Source organism: Gopherus evgoodei, chromosome 1 (assembly GCF_007399415.2).
Source record: "Gopherus evgoodei ecotype Sinaloan lineage chromosome 1, rGopEvg1_v1.p, whole genome shotgun sequence".
NCBI classification, from domain to species: Eukaryota; Metazoa; Chordata; order Testudines; family Testudinidae; genus Gopherus; species Gopherus evgoodei.
In genome coordinates this window covers 221,862,212-221,883,169 of record NC_044322.1, presented here as the reverse complement: position 1 = coordinate 221,883,169, position 20,958 = coordinate 221,862,212, and the positions used below count along the sequence as shown (strand labels likewise).

The 20,958-nt window shown below is 45.6% G+C and overlaps 1 protein-coding gene and 1 long non-coding RNA gene across 3 annotated transcripts in view; both read right to left on the bottom strand.

The window, feature by feature from the left end:
* Positions 1–20,216, bottom strand: part of YBX3 (Y-box binding protein 3) — a 43,245-nt gene extending 23,029 nt beyond the window's left edge. The window contains exons 1-5 of one of the 2 annotated variants that reach the window (XM_030537556.1): positions 19,901–20,216; positions 13,663–13,726; positions 11,013–11,046; positions 3,588–3,677; positions 2,598–2,720 (exon numbers count right to left, since the gene is read on the bottom strand). In XM_030537556.1, the coding sequence (XP_030393416.1) occupies positions 2,598–2,720; positions 3,588–3,677; positions 11,013–11,046; positions 13,663–13,726; positions 19,901–20,123 (534 nt within the window). In that variant the 5' untranslated portion in view covers positions 20,124–20,216. The remainder of the gene's footprint in view (positions 1–2,597; positions 2,721–3,587; positions 3,678–11,012; positions 11,047–13,662; positions 13,727–19,900) is intronic. The other variant, XM_030537565.1, reaches the window with a different exon arrangement.
* LOC115636886 lies at positions 5,564–10,999 on the bottom strand. The gene is made up of 3 exons (XR_003997098.1): positions 9,553–10,999; positions 9,400–9,405; positions 5,564–5,575 (listed from the first exon to the last, which is right to left on the bottom strand). It is a non-coding gene; the product is annotated as an uncharacterized LOC115636886 (long non-coding RNA).
* Positions 20,217–20,958: the final 742 nt, after the last annotated feature.

The window sequence follows — 20,958 nt, the reverse complement described above, 5'->3', positions numbered from 1 at the left end:
CATGGCAATGCCGACGGCTTATTATGCATACACTGTCTGGCGTCCCAAGCTGCCCAACTCCTTGGTGTTGAGCAGGGGGGAGGGATATGTGACAGACCCAGGCCAGTTAGGTACAGCAGAATAGCAGAAGGCAGATATACTGGCCACTGAATTAACAGTTCCCTGACTGACCAGAGCAGGGGCTGCTCCAGACTAAGGAGAACACCTAACTCTAATTAACCTGCAAAGAGAGTCAGGAGAGGCCATTCAGTTAATTTGACCACCTGACTCTAATTAAGGCCCTATAAAAAGGGCTCACTCCAGTCAGACAGGGAAGAGCCAGGGGTGAGGAAGTGCAGCTGAAGGGCTGGTTACTGAAGATACCCTCAGACTATCGTTAAAGGAGCCCTAAGGTAAGAGTGAAGAAGGGAGGAGGAGAGCTGTGGGGAAGTGGCCTAGGGAAATGTAAAAGCAGCAAAGAATCCTGTGGCACCTTATAGACTAACAGACGGAAAATGTCCAGGAAATGTAGAAACTCTGGCAGTGAAAGGTTGGCTTCCAATAACTGCTACCATTAGGGTCCCTGGGCCAAAACCTGAAGTAGAGGGTGGGCCCGGATTCCCCACAACCCACCACTACAGGAACATCTCCTGGAAGGGGAAGTCAGGCACCTGTCAGGACAGGAGGCTGAACAGAGACTGTGGGAGTTCTCTCACCAACCTCCTCCAGACCTATGATGAAAAGGGCTCAGTAGACTGTAACCCTGGCCCTAGAGAGAGAAGGGCTACGTGGAGGGTCACAGTGAGCCACTGAGGCTAGCATAAACCGCCTAGAAGCGCAGGACCCACGGAAGCAAGGTCAGAGCAATACCACACTAGTTACTGAAACAGTATCTGTTCATAAGGGAAACTGACGAAGCATCGATTTGTTCTTCTGATGAGATACTATTCGTATGTGCCTACAAAAGGAACTTGAACGTTTCCTCTGAAGGAGTCTCATACTGTTCCAGAGATGAGGCTAGATCCAAGGGTCTCTTACTGTTATCAGTGTAAAAGACAGGCTGTGTCAGTGGCAGATGAGGAATAGGCGCTTGTGAGGCCATTGGTGCAGAGGGAAGATATAGTGCTGGAAGAGGCACTGGTGCCAGTGTAGAGATTGGCCTCAACCTCCAGCAAGGCCTTCATGGAGTCCTGTACATAGGGCAACACAGGTTGACGATGGCCCTGCAAGATATCCTTCCATGATACCTTGAGCTGAGGTGGGAGAAGATAATCATTTTCTTGAGGTTGAGTCAGGAGATCCTCCAAGTTAATCTCCAAAGGGGTTGAAGGTACTCCCAAGGCAGTTCTGGATGAAGACCAGAGAAATCAGTACAGAGACAGAGTTTAAGCAGCAAAAAAAGCAACTGGTGGATTGGCTAGCTGCCTTTGTCAGTGTACACTCCTCCCCACCTCAGGCACACAGATATCAAAAGGCATCACTGCCATGAGAACCAATGAGGAACACAAATTAGTTATTCCAGTTCCTGAGAAGCATGGAGAACAGGTGACAGCAATGCCATGAAAGTCTTCAAGGCCCTCATGGATTGAAAGGTATGAAGGAGGAGTATGTGGCTTCCTCCCTCTTTGTTGTTGCCACCTCTTGGGTCAATGCTAGCTTTGAGATCTTAGCAACTGGTGCAGACATTGCCACTGTGTAAATCTAAAGTGATACAAAGCCAAGGAAATTCCGATTTTCAGCCCATGATAGTTCTGGCCTCAGGGCTCGCAAGTGTGTGTCTTGGACCCTGCGTCAGAGGATCTCAGCACAGAGGCTGAATTGGCTCTTCCCTGTCTGACTGGAGTGAGCCCTTTTTATAGTATCAGCAGGGCCTTAGAGTCAGGTGGTCACATTAACTGAATGGCCTCACTTGACTCTTTGCAGGTTAGAGTCAGGCGTTCTCAATAGCCTGAAGCAGCCACTGCTCTGACAGGTCTGCCAAAGGTATCAGCCTGTAAGCTTAAGTTTGAGGCTGTAGGCTCATCTCAATCTCCCATGCGGTGCACGGAATGACAGTGTATCACTCTGCACAATGCTTTAGTGAATGGGCATCAAACTCTGGAATAATCACTGGGCAAAAGGTGCACTGCTTGAAGCCCTTGCATAGACAGGGACATAACATGGTCCCTGTACAGGCAAGGAAAGCAACCCTTTATTCCATTACCTTTTAGGCCAGCGTAGACAGAACCAAACAGGAACGAGTGAAGAGAATAGAGTGAGTACTTCACTGTGCAAAGAAATAGAGACACATTTTTGAAGAAGAGAATACTTTCACAACCAAAAGCCACTTTTCACATCCTCCTAGACACAGACACCAGAGAGGTATCTCATCAGAAAAACTCAAGTGGCTGAATGTATTGTGTCAGCTTCAACATTGTGGGCACATAATATGAAGACAGTGGCTGGTTAACCGCTCCTCTCTGGGCACATCAGGAGGAACATACCACTTACCACCAAGTGCAGCTGGATTTGTTCTTCATGACATAATGCTTAACTTGGAATTCCCCAATCCTCATGCAAGGAATCTCAGGATTGAAGTGGGAGTGCTAGAACAAAAAACAAAAAAAAGCCCAACTTACATTACGAGGTGGTCCACGGCGTCTGCCATAATAGCCACGTCGGTAACGGCGCCTGTCTGCAGCATAACGACTGCCTTCCACGGGGACTCCATCTGGACCAGTGACATTGGCTGCTTCTGCACCCTGACACAGAAACAGAGAGAGAGGACATGATGAAAAACATGCAAGAGAACAAGAACCAAGTGGAAGGTGGACAGACCCAGAAAAAGGAAGCAGGATGGGGAAACAAAACACCTCTCTGTTTCCATAATTACAGACTTAAGATAAGAGGTGACTATCTTCCCTCCAAATAGCACTTTTCTTTGGCACTGCTTATTTTTCTATTCCTCACAAGCTGCATATGGCAAGACTGCACAACCAGGTCAGGTATTTTCAACCTCATTACCAGAAAGAGATTCACAAACTACAGGAGTTCAGAAGATATCAGCAAAATGATCAGAGGGACAAAAAAATTGAACTGAATTTTGAGGAACAAACTAAAAAACCCAACCAATCACCACACACACACACACACACACACACACCACCAAAAAAAACCAAACCACCTACACACCCTGAATATCTATAGATTGGCTAAATGATAATTAACAGGGAACATGAACCTACAAGTAGCTGAAGGGTTCAAATACCAAGGACAGAGAGAATTATTCAGCAGGGTACAAAAATGTGCAGGTACAGCCTTCCTATTTAAAAAAAATCTGGTCAAATAAGAATTTTATAGCCCATAAGAGTAATGGGATGAAGTTAAAGAGAACCAATTTCAAAGTGGAGATCCTGATATATTTTGTAAAGATTTATTAGACAGGACAATAGTCTCCCAAGGGAAATAATAGAAGCTCCATCAGTGCAGCAATTTATCACTAGACTGGACAGCGCATAAGAGAATGTATAAAAAGGAATGATCCTACATCCAACCCCATTGGGAGAAAGGTGGCAATGGACTACCCAAGACTACTTAGGCCTTTCACCATCTCTCTCAGATTCTCTCACCTTCTCTCCCTCGACTACATCAAATTCTACAGTCTCTCCATCACCAACACTGCGTAGGTATTTCCGTGGGTTGTTCTTCTTGATCGCGGTCTTTAAAGAGACAAAATAGTGATCCTGATCAAAAGTCAGAGGTGGAATGCAACAGAAATCAGACTCTCCCAGAGCAGTTCCCCTATAGCAAGTTAGTGGCTCGTGGTAAGGAAATGGAGTGGCTGCTACCCTTGCCACTGCCCAGTCTCAAACTATTCATGTACAGTCTCACTCTGCTTTATTCAGAAAGGGCACTATCAGTGATTTAAATGACGTCGATCATCTCAGTACCTCAGTACCATACAATCCTTAACAGAGCATACCCTCTAACTCACAGGGTGTAGTGAGAGAGATTCTCATTTTTAGACATCAAACAGAGGCACTACACAGATAAAGTTACTTGCCCAAAGTCACACAGGAAGTCTGCTGTTGAGCCAGGAACCGAACTAAGGTCTCCTGAGTCCTAACTCACCCCACTTATGCTCTAGACCATCCCTACTACCCTACTGGCATCCACGCTGGCAATTTGTCCCCATAGAGTTCAAAGAGTACGACGGTATCTGTGACAAATACTCTTAATGCTGTCACTACAGTGATGTTTCTGTATCATATAATGGAAGAGATATTTGACCCTAGGTGTTTTTCTGGGTAGCAGAACCAATGGCAAGAGGAGGTCCTTCCTGAAAGTCACTTAACACCTTACAGTTAAAAGGTTATTAATTATGCCAGACCAAGTAGCATTAATGGTTCTAGACCTCTTCCTAAGCAACATCCCCCACTCCCCCCAAAAAAAGTTCAAACAGGGTAGGTGAGAGAAAAAAATCAGATTGAAAGATGCTCAGAGTCACAGGAGGATCTGAACTTGCTAAGAGATACAAGTTAGTTCTGTTCATGTAACTCAAGAGGGAAGTTCACCTAATTGCTTGTGGTGAAGCATGAGATTAGACTAGACTAAATATGCCCATATGAGATTTTTTTCCTCTAATGCTCTGGTCCTTTGTTTTAAGAAGGTTGTTGCATTGGTTGCAAGTCCCCAAAGGGAGGAGACACAAGTGCCTGAAACCCGATTGGACCCACATGGCGATAAGTGTTTGGTATACATGGGATAGCGTACTTAAGTCCTGATCTAATTCCACACAGAGACAGGTACAGGCAGGAGGCCCAAGATCTGACATCCTTTCAGAGACCATAGAGGACAGAGGCGCAAGAAGCCACACTACCCTGACAGCATCTTGAATTTCTCTTCTCTGTGAAATTATGAGGTCTAAATTAGCTGTTACCACTCAAGAAAGATCTTGGAGTCATTGTGGATAGTTCTCTGAAAACATTCACTCGATGTACAGCAACAGTCAAAAAAAGCTAACAGAAAACTTGAAATCATTAAGAAAGGTATAGATTATGAGACAAAATACCATATTGCCTCTCTATAAATCCATGGTATGCCCACATCTTGAATACTGCGCGCAGATGTGGTCACCCCATTTCAAAAAAAAAAGATATACTGGAATCGGAAAAGGTTCAGAAAAGGGCAACAATAATGATCACAGATATGGAACGGCTGCTGTATGAGGACAGATTAATAAAACTGGGACTTCTCAGCTTGGAAACAAGACTATTAAGTGGGGATATGATAGAGATCTATAAAATCATGACTGGTGTGAACAAAGTAAATAAGTGTTATTTACTCTTCCTCACAACACAAGAACTAGGGGCCACCAAATGAAATAGGCAGAGGTTTAAAAACAAACAAAAGGAAGTATTTTTTCATACAATGCACAGTCAACCTATAGAACGCCTTGCCAGAGGATGTTGTGAAGGGCAAGACTATAACAGGGTTCACAAACCAAAAAAAAAAAAAACCACACCACACACTAGATAAATTCATGGAGGATAAGTCCATTAATGGCTATTAGCCAGGATGGGCAGGGATGGTGTCCCTAGCCTCTGTTTGCCAGAAGCTGGGAATGGGCAACAGGGGATGGATCACTTGATGATTACCTGTTCTGTTCATTGCGTCTCAGGCACCTGGCATTGGCCGCTGTCGGAAGACAGAATACTGGGCTAGACTCAGTATGGCCAATCTTATGTTCTTAAGGGTTTCCCTAGGCTCTAAAATTTGATGTAAACAGGCAAAGTCTGTTTACATCAAAACAGTATCAGCAACAGATTTGAAAACAAGACTGACTCAGCCCTTCCATCTCACAGGTGATTTAAGACACACTGGGCACTCAATAGTTAAAATAAATCCAGGGTTGTGAGTTCAATCCTTGAGATGGTCATTTAGGGAACTTGGTCAAAGATCTGTCTGGGGATTGGTCCTGCTCTGAGCAGGGGGTTGGACTAGATGACCGCTTGAGGTCCCTTCCTACCCTGATATTCTATGATTCTAACAGTATTTCCTTCTCAAAGAGAAGCCTATTTGGAGAAGTTTTCTTCATGTATCCTCTGATGATAGAGTCATATCATGTTACTATATGACATGTTAAAAAATAGCCATGCTCCATCCAAGAAGCAACTGCATTTCAGAGTACAAACCTTGATGGCTGTCCCATCTCAAAAAAAATGTTAGAATTGGAGCACGGCAACAAAAATGATTAGGGCTATGGAACAGCTTCCATATGAGAAAAGAATATAAGGAGTGAGACATTTCAGCTTGGAAAATAGATGACTGGGGGATATGACAGAGGTCTATAAAACCATGAATGGTGTGGAAGAAGGGAATAGGGAAGTGTTATTTACCCCATCACATAACACAAGAACCAGGGATCACACAGTGAAATGAAGAGGCAGCAAATTTTAAAAACAAAACAAAAAGGAAGTAGTTCTTCACCAACGCAGTCAACATGTGGAACTCATTGCCAGGGGATGTTGTGAAGGCCAAAAACTAAAACAGGGTTCAAAAAATATTATTAGTTCATGGAGGATAGCTATTCACCAAGATGGCCAGGGATGCAACCTCATTCTCTCGGTATCCCTAGACTTTGATTGCCAGAACTGGGAGTGGATGACAGGGGATGGGATCACTCAGTGATTGCTATTCTGGTCATTCCTTCAGAAGCACCTGGCATTGGCCACTACTGGGCTATACGGACAACTGGTAATACTGGTCAGACCATTCTTATGTTCTTAAGCACCAAAGAGGGATAGGGACTTTTAAGGATGCTAAAGGGGCTGCAACTAGAAGAAATTAGTTAAAAGTTTCAGGAGGAAAGTTCCAGGAAATACTTCTTCATTTATTTCAATTTGGAATAGCCATAGCCTCCCCAATGAGAATGGTAGAGGCACATCACTTGGGTCATTTATAACTGGTAATAGACAGAGACCTAGATAACACACCAAAGAATGATCAGCCTGTGGCCAAGAATGTAGGGAAAGTTAAGCAAGATGAGGCCAAATAAGTCTTTCTAGCTCCAGATTCTACATGATTTGGAGCCATGGCAAGAGAGAAACTGTTAATACAAAGCAGCCATGTATGCTCTAAAGAGAGAAGCATTTTAATCTGTATGCCCTGTGTATATATAAATAGCATCCAATAGCAGCAAATAAAGTGTTAACCCCCACCCTGACAATGAGATCTGTCTGCTCCCTCCCACTGTGTATGAGTGGAGGATGGGTGTGTCCCTTCAACTAGGTCAGCCTTATTCTAAAGAGATTACATGTAATCCAACCCCTTCTCCACACTTCCCAAGTGCTGGGGGAGGAGTCCACAGAGGCAGGGATCAGTCACTACTGAGAGAGAAAAGAAGGCAGTTCAGAGCAGGATGTTTGTGTACGTAATTGATAGGACTTTGTAACTGCCACTCCCAGCCTGACTGTTCCCTTTCCTTCTCACTCAGGCAGGCCTCAATCTGCTTGACTGAATCACTGTACCATCCCAAGGGGAGCTGAGATCCCTCCCAGCTCCCATAAATTCAGCAAGGGCTGATTTAGTTTGTACTTGGCTGGGAATCCTACTAGGACAATCACAATACTGCAGCGGGGATATCCCTTCCCACTGAATCAATACCAACTCCAACTGCCTAGTATTGTCTGAAGGTGGTCAGTCCTTCAGAGTTTCAAATGCCATTTAGCTAGGGCTCCTGACAGGGCGGTAGGACAACAAAAGAAAGGGAAGGGAGCATGAGTTCAGGAACATCAAATCCTGGACCAAGTATAAGACTAGCCAGAATGGTCTAGTTATGGACATTGAGACAACGGGACAAATTTAATCCTAGAGTAAGTAGACATCTGAAATAAATGGAATTTCACTCACTATCATCAGGCCTGACTTTTGCTCAAAGGGCACACTCCTAGAGGATTTTAACCATCCACTTTACCCGTATATTGACCTGTGGAAGGACAAAAATTCTCCGCATTTTCCCACTATAGTGCCTTAATCTACATAGAGAAGGGGAGATATGTGATTCCCATGAGGAGAGGAACAAAGAGGGGGCAGAAACTCTTCTGCATTAAAACACAAAACTATTATTCTTCACATTTAAGAACGCTTATCGACCATCATCTTTTACGTAGTAATGCTATCAATGCCATTCTGATAGCCCGTTTCAAAAACTTTTCAATAAGCACCGCTGTGCCTACTCCCATGCCACTGTAAATAGCTGTAGAGCCACCTCATTGTCCTTCTTTAAATTTCTCCTTAAAAATACTTCACTGCCATGACGCCTATTAAAAGTTTGACAATGATTAGGCAACTCACTAGCTGCTATCACCTTTTTCCACCATGGTGAATATCTCACTGTTCCCTTGTGCTGACCCCATCTGTTAGTGTATCCACCTGCTGCCTATAGCCTGGCACTTACGACTGTCAGCTCTCCTAATGCAATATAAATCATAGTGAATTACACACAAACACCCTTGCTGTCCCATCTCTCATTAACAAGTTCACAAACTCTTAAAAACTATGAGGATAACTGACTCAGGAACAGTCACACCACCAAGCGGAGCATCCTTAGCACCAGTAATGTTATATGCACATAACACTAACTGTTTTTAACATGCAGGCTATGTGTGTGTCTCGTCTACTCCTAGTGGCTAGCTCACACAGAGGATAAAACCTCTTACATCTGATGGAGCATCTGAAATTTTGTTGTTTTGGGGCATTTGGGACAAGCTTCCCAACAGGGAATGCATGTAACCTTGTAAGGATAAGGCCTTTCTCTGTAGCCATATTAGAAGGGCAGCAGCCTTTAGTCAAGAAGCAGAAAGTCACATCATCACATTCCTGTTCTAATAATACCTACCATCACCAGATAAAGAAAAAGATCTTAAGATGGTTCAAGTGTTTGATGGCATTCTGTCTGGCAAGAAATCACTTATCGACAAGCTATGGTTGTGAAATCTCTACTTTATTGTTTTGACTTTATGGTCCCTCATTTCTCTATTGTTTATCTGTATGGTCTCTGTCTGTTGATTGTTTCTGCCTGGTACATAATTCATTTTGCTGGGTGTAAACTACATTAAGATATAACCGGTTAAAGAATTGTTTTACAGTATGTTAGAATTGGTTGGAAAATTGTTAACCAATCATTTAACTAAAAAATATTACTGAAGGTATGATTCTATGATTAACCAATAGAATATCAGGGTTGGAAGGGACCTCAGGAGGCCATCTAGTGCATTCCCTGCTCAAAGCAGGACCAACACCAACTAAATCATCCCAGCCAGGGTTTTGTCAAGCCTGACCTTAAAAACCTCTAAGGAAAGAGATTCCACCACCTCCCTAGGCAACCCATTCCAGTGTTTCACCACCCTCCTAGTGAAAAAGTTTTTCCTAATATCCAACCTAAACCTCCCCCACTGCAACTTGAGACCATTACTCCTTGTTCTGTCATCTGGTACCATTGAGAACAGTCTAGATCCATCCTCTTTGGAACCCCCTTTCAGGTAGTTGAAGAATGAGGGGGGATTTGATAGATGCTTTCTCTTCTGGAAGAACAGGACTCAAATTTCACTACATAAACTGGGGTCCAAAAGGAAGTTCTTGGGAACCAAATCCAGGACACAGCCCCGAGATCGAGCTGCCAGACCTCAAAACCCTGCCAACCACACTGTAAAATAGCTGGAGTCCCCCAGATGACCTGATCCTGACTAGCCATGAAGAAGACTGGGAGTGGTGAGCATTGTATGCATAGTGAATGCATTCATTTTTGTAGGGAACTAACTGTTAATAAATAGAGGTTAAGTAGGATATTACTGAGTAAGGCTCTTCTATTGGTAAAAGACTCTGCAAACCCGCAGAGTGTAAGGTTATGCCTTGAGCCCACAGAAGGGTACGAGTGGGTGCCTAAATTAACAGGATCACACCTAAGCCCTAAGAACAGGGTAAGGTGGTTGCCATAGAGCCTAAGGTTATGCCTGAGCTACAGGAATAGGCTAAGGGTGGGTGCCTAAATTAAGAGGGTTATGTCTTGAGCCCTAGGAACTGAATAAAGGTACCCCTAAGGTGCGTGAGTTACAGAATTTTGTGTGGGTAACAACCTCCTGGTCAAATGTGCATCTCTCAGGTATTACAGTAATGAGTGTGATGTAAATACAGATAGCTGCTGGACATTTAACCCTCAGGAGGTCACAGCCATCCTCAAATCTCAGAACAGAAGTCCCAGGTCACGGGGAAACACTTTAAAAGCATGAGCTGCTGATGGTTCAGGGAACCCCATGTGCACTAGCAGGCTTGTTGTTGACCACTTCCTGCCCAGTTACAACTGGTGTATTCCCTCTTGCCTGTCATTCTTGGTTGCAGCTGACTCACATTGTGACAGCTGATAATGTCCAGGCTGGTTAAGGATCTGATTGGATCCTTTTCCTTCAAGAATGGCAAGAAAGAGGACAGAAGGAGAGATTGATAGAGCAAGAGGAGGAATAGGACTAAGAATGAAAAGGAGAAAAGAAGAGTGAGAGGACTGGAAAGGAAGCCAGGAGTATGAACAACAGAGGGTCTGGTGCAGAAAAGGAGGGTGGAAGGATGAGGTAGAAAACAGCACACAAAAAAAATAAAAAAAAGAAGGTTCATTTCACTTCATTTGAGCTAGATACTCCCTCCCACAAGCCAACTGAGCAGCTACCCTGCTGGAAAGAAAAAAGCCCCCTGCCTAAACCACAGTGGGCAAGAGAAGACAGAAGCAGTTGAAAGATAGAGAGGGGGATCTGTTAAGTGTTATATACAGAGGAAGATGGGAGAGTTCCATCTAGGACAACCCCTTTAACTCCATATAATGAGAGTGGCTAAGAGAAGGAAGTTTGTCAGTGATACATGTGGGGCTGAAGCAGTTCAGGATGATGCCTTTAGCACTCATAAGGAGAGACTAGGGCTGACAGATGAGTATGGACAGTACGTGGCAACAAATTTTACAATGTACAGAATTTACAAAAAGAGACAGTCCACTGCCTCTCACTCACCTGATGAACAAACACATCTTCTTTTGTGTCATTTCTGTGGAAAAAATGTAGAGACGGAGAGAGAGAGATGTAATCATGCGACATCTGATTATTTAGGCGTGCAGCTTTACTGGAGATAGTCCCTGGGCTTCAACTTACCAGTCCATGTACCTCTTTTAAGGAGGAACAGAACCTGGAAATACGTCTCCTGGAGCCTCCATAGGGTGCACGCCCCCTGGGATTCCATGTGCAGTTCAAACCTACTTGGTCTCTCCATTCAGACCTGGCTGTGAATTCCCTCTGTATAGTTTCCCCAGCAGCAGGGGATTTTCCACCTTCCCCAGGGACTACCCTGTAATCTGTGGGCTGACATCCAAGGTGCAGTCTGACATATGCAACCAGACTATTATATTCTCTCCTTCTCCTCTCCACGACCACAGGACCTGCAACTGAAGCTCCCAGTACGTTATCTCACAGGTCAAGTGAGACTGTCAACAGGACTGTGCACAGCTGTTAACACAGCTGTTCCTTACACTGGAACCCAAAACATCCCAGGAGAGGTGTGACTAGGAATACTCACTGGGAGGGGGAGAGCTACACATGAAATAAAGGAATTTAAAAAAAAAAAATTTTTACTAGGTTATCTAGACAATCCTCCACCCAGTATAGGATTCTGCATGTGATACAGGATGATATATCTGAGAGAACTCACATCCAGTGCACGCACACAGATGCAGAAGCTAGGAACTCTTAAATACTCCAAAAGAATTTCAGTCTCACTCTACTGTTTACAGTGGCTTGTGAAAAGGTGCTAGATTGACAGTCAAGAAATCTGAGGGACTTTGCCCTTCTCCCAAATATGCTCCTCTTGATTTAGGAAGCTAGAACTGTATAAGAATATAAACCTTTTTATATCCAGGCATAAATGTCAATCACTAAAAGGGGTTAGAAACTTCCCCTGTAAGTTGGTTGTTCCATAATTGGCTACTATATGGTCTATGCATGTGGCATTGGCTACTGTCAGAGTCAGGATACTGAACTAGAAGCACCATTGGGTGTAATCTCTATGTTCCCAGGAAGCAAGGGAAGTCTCTATGGCCTTTTCAACCGTTTGGCTTCCCTGCTGGGACTGATAACGGGTGGATCAGAGAAAGTAGGGGAAGACAGTAAGTGTGCAAATTTTGATAATGGTTTTATTGTGCGGAGACTTCTCTCACTGGACTGAGAGCCAGAAAATGCATTTCACTGAGAGAGCATACACCTCTACCTCATTATAATGTGTCCTGATGAAACATGAATTCAGATATAATGCGGTAAAGCAGCGCTCCAGGGGGGCAGGGCTGCGCACTCCAGCAGATCAAAGCAAGTTCAATATAACGCTGTTTCACCTATAACGTGGTCACATTTTTTGGCTCCCGAGGACAGCGTTATATCGAGGTAGAGGTGTAACTGGAAAGAATCACTACCTCAGAGGGGCTGAAGTAAAACGAATGCCCTACAGATAGAAGGCTTGATGTTATTTTCCTTAACTCTAAGCCATTCATTACCCGCCTGATCTTGCACGATCTTGGAAATTGTGCTTTAGAAGGGGATATGGAGCTCTCTCAACATGAATCAGATCCCTTCTCCCCATCCCCAATATGAGTGCCCTATATGAGTGGGAGCCAGCCTCAATGAGCTGCGGTTTGCACTGAAAGGTTCCATACCCCAGTTCTCTAATTCATCAGACATCGAGCCCGCCACAATACAGTGCTGTATTGGAAATGATTTCTATGATGTAGAAGACTTTATCTCCCGTCTCTGATCTCCTTCAGTTATCGAACTCCCTAAACTGAGGCTTGTCTGGATTCTTTTGCTATATCCATTTTCTGGCAGAGGATTTTTTTTTAAAGTTTGAAAACTATTTAAAAAATAAAAAAATTAAAAAGCAAGTTTCTGTAGCTTGTCAACTGTAAGTTTATCATAGCGTTTTCATGAGCAAGCCACATACTACTAGCTTTTAGCTCTCCCATTTTTTGCTTGAAGTCACTTAGAAACAGTTTAGTTACCCACATGAGTGGGTGGTAAGATGCCCTTGAGGGTGGACTTAAGAGTACAAGATGCAGCTTCTTAAAATTCAGTGTGGGAGTGTAGAGCTAAAATTTTGGGTTGACCTATTATAGAGAGAGGGACTACTTCCAAAATTCAGATGTGGATATGGACTTGAGTTTTGGAATACCCCGTAACTTCTGCATGTTCAAGTCTGTGCCCAGCTATAACTATAAAACACTGAACTGTGGATTTTTAGTGAAGATTGTAATTGGGATGAGTGACCGTGTTTGGACAGAAGGTAAGAACACTTTTACCAAAACTTTCTCCAAAGCTCAAATCTGTTCCCCCCACCCCCCCCACCCCCCACGTTTGGAAAGGTTCAATAATTCCCTCCCACATCCACCTATTACCTGATTTTAACTCAGAACCTTAATGGTTATCAGGCTGTCAGAGCTAAAGTGCAGCATCAGAGGCCAACCCTGTGGTATTTTGAACCCAACCAGAAACAGGAAATACCAGGAATCTCAGAAAACCCCTCTTCCTGTGAGATTTCTAGCCTGATTTTGAAAGCTCAAGAGTTAATAGATCCATTAAGCACGTGAACTGCGGTGCTGCACAAATTTATCAACAATAAACGTACCTGTTTATAAAGCCATATCCGTTTCTGACATTGAACCACTTGACAGTGCCAAGAACTTTAGTGGCTGAAAATTAAAAGTAAATTAGTATCAGTCACCCTCTAGTAACACACATCTAGTAACTTCCTGCATAACACACAACAGGTGTGTGTTCCCCTTCCTTTATACCTGAAAATACCATACTGAGTTATTTAGGACAGGCCAACACATAGCATAGCCTTATTAAAGTCAAAGAAAGGCTCCCTTGTAATACTTTGCACTTACATAGCACTTTTTTAGTTTATCAGTTTATTTTACCCAGGTGGGGACAAATGAATAGTCCCGTTTCACAGATGTGGAATGGAGACTGAGGGAAAGCAATTTATCTGAAGCAGTGGTCCACAATGTGTTACCTGGACTGCAGGGTCCAGGTGGCAGGGCAGCGACAGCTCAGATTCTGATCCTAGACCCCTGCCACATGACTGCCCCAGACTGGGGGTGGACCGCTGCCCCAGCCCCCGGAACTTGCAGGTGTAACCTGGACCCCTCCGCTCCGTGCAGCAGGGAACCTGGTAGTACCTTTAGCATGCAGCTGAGCTGGTTTGCAGCTGTGTGCTAATTGGGCCGCATGAAGCCCATGGGCTGAGAACCGCTGACCTGAAGTCACATAGCAAGTCAATGGCAGAGCTAAGAATGGAAACCCACTTTTTCTGATTTCCATCCCCATTCTCTCACCACTAGGTCACATCTGTCACTTCCAGGCTATCTTTCCCACTTCTACAATCCAGCTGCTGCCTACTGATCCCCATGTGCAATTCCTAGCTTGAGAATGGGCTGTGGCAAGCTGCAGGACATACAAGCTGAGAATTCAGCTGCCAGACTGGGGTACCACTTAGTTGTGTTTAACTCTAGTATCCAGCTACCAAAAAGCAAAACATAGCAGGAGTGCCTGCTCAGGGCAACTAGAAGTAGACAGAAAAATACCACAGAGAATGTCATGCTGCATCATCTGGAGTGTGGGTGACAGGCATGATGTGACCAGGCAGATCTTTTCTGGCATCACTGGAGCAGGGGGGATTTTACCACTTTCCCTAAGGAGATTATACCACAGTCTGATAGTTCTTACTGTTAGGAACATATTTTCTGATATCCCACTGGAAATGTTCACCCTTTGCTCTTTTTCACCCTGTAGCAGGGTGGTCCCCAGCTCCTGCCCTGAAGGGGTGAAAACAGCCCAGGCTGAGCCAAGAAGCCTGGGCAGATTGGGGAAATTAGGCTCAACTGTGACCATGCTCCAATCATGCCCAGATAGCCCCTATAAGAGGCTGAGAGGCGGAAGCCCAAAGAGTCTTTCTCTGCCTGTAGAGGGAGAAGGATATGTCTGCAGGGAGCTAGACACAAGATACCTGAGTGGAGCAGGGCTGGGGAAAGGCAGAGGAGCTGGGGTATCCAGCCTGGAAAGCCCCAGGCTGCAGCCTAGGATAAGGCCAACAGGTTCTGGGGGTTGCAGAGGGCAGCCCAGGAGTAGGCAAAGGCATGAGGTCCAAACCCAACCTTGCCAGTGATCAGTAGGCTGATACTGCAGTCTGCCAGGATGTGGGGGCTAGATGATGACTGGCAGTAGCCTGGTACTGAGGTGAGGTGGAGATGGTGGGTGGGGGTTCCCTGGGGAGGGGAGACCCTGGGAGAAAGGGGTTACTGCCAGGGGGCAGCACCCCAGATAAAGGGGCATTGGGTCCTAGGAGGAACATGGGGGCCAGAGGACAAGCAAATCACCAACCTGTAGAGGGTGCTCTGGGCTGGAAATTGAGCTAATTCCCTAAGAAACCAGCAGGAGGCGCTGCAGGGGTAAGTCTGCACATCTGTACACCCCTTTATCCCTAATTACAGAGCCTCTTGGTTTTCCCTGAACAAGTTTTTTTCTTATACAAACTCTTACATTTTATGGATACAGATATGATCATACCCACTCCTGGGCCAATTCTTCCTTTCTTTCTAGAAAATCAAAAGACTACATTAGTCAAACAGGGAACCTCTAAACAGATGGCCTGAGTCTCATCTATTGGTCTCTGAAGCTTTCCTCTTCTTTTTTTCCATGATAACTGAATCCCACAGTTACTGAGAACTCAGCATGACCTTGAGTCCTAAAATTCCACAGCTCTTGACTTGAAACATTCTGTCAACAGTCCCCAACCACCGTATTTCACATGTTCCTCCAAGACAGTATAATAGGGTCCAAGTTTCACCAGGTCCTATAGCATCGGATGTTCCCCTAACCAAATATGTGTCTGCATATTATATCTGGAAAAAACGTGTTAAAATAGTAACCGACTTTCTTGAATTTTAGAATTTTTAAAGGATAAAATTCACTTTGAAATTTCATTTCTAACATTTAACTTATTTTTATTGACTATACCTGCTTCAAAGAACAAGGAAAAGAAATGGAGCTGGACGGAGAATTGCCCAAAACCCTTAACTAGAATGATAGGAACACAGATATTACCAAACTAGATCAGAGCAGGGGTACATTAATATCCAGGCCTCCACCACATCCTGTGGCCAAAGCCAGTACTTCATGCTTCAGAGGAAGGCACAAGAAACCCCAAAAAGGGCAATCATAAAGGCCCTACGTGAATTGTGGGATGACTGTCAAAAAATGCAACAGAGTAATGGACAAGCCATGCAAAATTAGAATATATAATGGACATTTGCAGTTAATAATAAATTAAGTCCATTATTTTTTGGCAATTTTCCACTCCCGCTGTCAACTCCACACTCCTGCTGTTAAAATTACGATGGAAGCCGAATATTGAGGAATCAGGCTTTTTCAAAATATCTCAAGTTAAGTGGGGTCTTAGCAATTATGGAATAAGCTGCCACCAGCAAACATCTCTACCTAACCCTAGACAGTTAAGCATGATGGTCTACACTACTTATACATTAGACAGATTTAAAAAAAGTAACTGTGGAAGTTGTCATTATCCATACAAATGTATCTTATCCCCGCTATGGAGATATCATTTCTAGGGATGAGAGTGCAGTACCCTGGCCTGTACAGTTAGTCTGCCAAAACGGGGATCAGTACAGTGCCAATCATGGAGGTGATTTGTGGTATGCACGTGTCCCACTAGGAACTGAATTAAGCCAACCCTCTCATTTCAACAGGTCCATGGAAAGCTCTCAGATTGAAACCAATGATTTCCCACGGAAGGAGGGATAGCTCAGTGGTTTCGCATTGGCCTGCTAAACCTAGGGTTCTGAGCTCAGTCCTTGAGGGGGCCACTTAGGGATCTGGGGCAAAAATCAATACTTGGTCCTGCTAGTGAAGGCAGGAGTCTGGACTTGATGACCTTTCAAGGTCCCTTCCAGTTCTAGGAGATATACCTATCTCCATTTATTTAGAAACAAGTTTCATTTTTTTCTTAATGAAGAGTCAACAATAATTGGTGGGTAATTAATTTTTCTATTTATCTATCAAATTCAGGTGGTCTCACCATGTCTTACAATATGCTTTCAGTGGCACTTAGGATACATATTTGCAAAGCCATTAACACGAAAGTTTGAGATTAACAAGATAAAAGACTTGCTCAGGAGACCATTTTCAACCAACCAACACAGTCAAAACACTATCCTTACAATCCGTGTCAAAAAAAAAAAAAAAAAAAAAAAAAAAAAAAAAAAAAAAACCACCCCACAAAACCTAGCAATAAGGCTGGTTTGCAGACAACAGCAATGTTTTGACATCATTTAAGATTTTATCATTCTTATTAGAAAAAAATTAGTAGTAAAGGCACAAGTTAACCTTTCCTGACTGGAAAGCTTACTTGTAAGTGTATTTTGAAGCTCCAATAAAAAGCTATTATACCTTATCGGCTACTTCCTCATAGTCTACGGATGGCTACTGATATGCACGGAATTGCTCTTGATGAATCAGACAGCAAGGGAAGTGGGAGAATGCAGAGTGATGTTCTCCCCCTTGCATTTTGCAAGACTCCTTCCACCTTCATTCCCAAGGACATCTTTATTAATCTACTCCTGTATCTCAGTAACCATAAGACTTTGAAAGCTTCTCTTGGAAAGCCTATTCAAGTGTCTCAGTCCTTATGAGCATAAAGGCCTTTTCCCTACTAGTTAGTCTAATAGCCCCTGTTTTATTGTGTTAATCCTTTAACCATTTAACCATTAACAAAGTTCACAACACAGGGGCAGGAATCAGGGACGAGGGGAGTGCTGCAGCACCCCTATGTTTTACCTGGGGTCCCGGCAGCTGGCCACCACGTAAAACTTGTGGGTGCTGCAGCACCTCCTGAACCTATGTCAGTTCCATAGTAATGATCCTGACTCCTAACAATATAGAACCTAGTTCCACATACACTATGAAATGGTACTGCTGCAATGTTTTTAATATGCACATTAGGCTCTTAAACATTAACTAAATACCTTACCGGTAAGACTGATGCTTATCAGTTAACTTTTTAACATTTTCCATCCCTGGTGCAAACATATCATGCAATGGTGTAGTTCCTAAAACACATTAGGGCTTTTTAGGCCATCCTACAAGATACTCTATCCAGTAGAAATTGGAATAGATAGCAGCAGTACTCCAGATACCTGAGGGGTATATCAGCAGTTATCCCAGGTATGCCTGAACCATGAAATCCAGTTGAGAAACCAAACTTGCACAAGATCAGGATCTAGGAGCGCTTGTTTCGATGCATATTTTCCCGTGACAGTTTATTGCAAAAGAACTTTAATCCAATACTGCCAGAGCAACTGTACTCCAGAATGCTGATAAGCTATCCCCCAGTTAGTGCGAGTATGGACAAAATACTCCTAGAACACTGCTGACATACCTCCACACTGTATTACTGATCTACCCAAAATGGATTCAATACAGTACTACTAAAGGAAACACAGGATACTGCAAAACAAAGTCTAGGAAGCTGATGACCAACATTAGTATCCGACCCCCCCCGCCCCACAAATGACCTAGCTTTAATTCCATCTGCTCATTTCTCTCTCCCCGCTGCTCCCACATTTAATATCCTCAAAAAGCTCTCCTGCCAGGCCAAGCTCCTGCTCCTTTCTCAGTGCTGGCCCCCCTGCACTAGGATACTAGGGAATCGCCATCCTTCACCTAGGACATTCAGAAGTCCTTAAGGAATTCATTGACAAATGACAGACAACAATCTGTGCCCAAGTGTGTCAGATCATGGTGAGTTAAGTGAAACAGGAGCATGCATCCTCACAGGGTCACTTCTGATGCCGGCTGTGACTGACAGGATACTATCTTCCCAAAAGGAACGAGGGCAACAGAAGCTACTTGTGAGAGGAAGCAGCAGATCTCCCAACACCAGAATCTTTTCCTCCTACAGTGAAACCTCCTTTACACCTGTCTGTCTCCATGAGCAAATGGATGTTGAATTTCAACTATAAATGGCAAGGGTGTTGTTATCTTTTATTGGACCAATGTCTGCTGGTGAAAGACACAAGCTTTAAAACTACACAGAACTCTTCCTCAGGTCCAGGTAGCTCAAAAACTTGTCTCGCTCACCAGAAGCTGGTTCAATAAAAAATTATTACCTCACCGACCCTGCCTCTGTAATATCCTGAGACCAACATGCTGCAATAATAGGGCAAACGACTGTAGCCCCCCCATCTCGGACACAGGTCGAACCGTCCCCGTGGCCTTTACTCCAGTCCTTGCTGACAGCGTGAGGCTTCCCAGGGAGCGGTGCGGGCGCAGGAGCGGCCGCGGGAAGGGCACTGCACTTCCTACAGCTTTGCTGAGAGTTGGCCCCTGGGCCCGGCGCGCGCTGCGCAGCGCAGCTCAGAGGCCGACGCGCCCTGTTTACACAGAGACTTTCTACCACGTTCTCGTGAGCGCCCCCGCCGCAGCCCGGGGAGCGCGACCGCGCAGCAGCGAGGAAAGCGCCTGGTTGGCCGCGCAGCGGGGCAGGTCCCGGCCGCTAGTCCCAGGGGCGGGGCGGGGCGGACCAGTCAGCTCAGCGAGCCCCGGCAGCCGGGGCGCAGGACGCGCGCTCCCGCCCCGGACACAGCAGCAGCCGCGGAGGCCACAGGCGGGATCCCCGGCCCGCTCCACGTGCCCAGGGCGGCCCGGCCCAGCTCCCAGCCGCGGGTCTCGCCCCGGATCGCCCGGCCGGGCTCGCTCTGTGGCTGTCACCGGGCCCCGCCCGCTGCACGTGCGGAGCTGCCCGGCCCCCCAGGGTCCCGTGCGCGCGTCCCCCGGCCGGGCCTCACCCAGAACTTTCTTCTCCGTGTCCGCGGGGGGGGCCGCGCTGCTGCCGCTGCTGTCACTGGCGGGGGCCGCGTCTCCGCTGGCGCTGCCCGCCGGGGCGCTGGGGCTAGCGGGGCTCTTGGGCTTGGCGTCCTGGGCCGGGGAGGCCGGCGCGGCGGCAGCGGGGGGGCCGGTGGGCGATGGGGGGGCCGCAGCCGTGGGGCTGGTCTGCGCCGCCTCGCTCATGGCGTCTCTCCGGGGCGGTCGGTGGTGGCCGCGTGCTGGCGCGCGGCGCGTCGGGTGGGTCGGTGTCTCGCGCTGGGTCGCTCGGGCTCCGCGCTGGGTCTTACTGCCCCCAAAATGGCCCCGCCGAAGTTTTTAACACAGTCAGCGAGGGCCAGCCCCGAGCCTGGGGCGGCCTCATTAGCATTTAAAGGGGCCGCGCCGCTAGAACCACCTGGCGCCGCCTCCCTGGGGCTGCCCGGCACGGGGCACGGAAAGTTACAGAAGAGGAGCGAGCGAGCGAGTGCGGAAGCGCGTTCCCGTTTGATCATCATCGGGGTGTTGGGTGCTGAACTGACAGCCCGAGGGGCTCGAGGACAAGACATACTGACGCACTTAGGGCCCACTTCTGCATTCGTGTACCGCCCCACGCACCCATGCAATCGGCTGGGGGTGAAGGGGCCCTGGCGTCCTGCCTTACTCACACACCACACGTTCAAGTTGGGCCTAGTTTTACACTAGTGTAAATCCACTGATTTCAGTGGCTTCTCTCCTGATTTGCACCAGTGGGAAACCAGATCCAGGCCAATTTCTTCTGCCAAAGGAATCTGATAAAACATAAAAACATCTGTGACTTAAATTAACTTTCACTATCTTAAAACAACAAGGAGTTGAAATCTAATCAGTGGTAAAAAGGGGGGCGGACTTTGATGTCCTACCCATGCCCCTGAGTTGTGCTGCCAAGTTTTGTAGTGTTTACAACCATATTTTCCTATGTTTTTTTTTAAAGTTTTTTCTTTCCTCTTGCTGTTTAAAAAACCTTCACAAACAGGGGAAACTGACAGACTACACAGGGAAA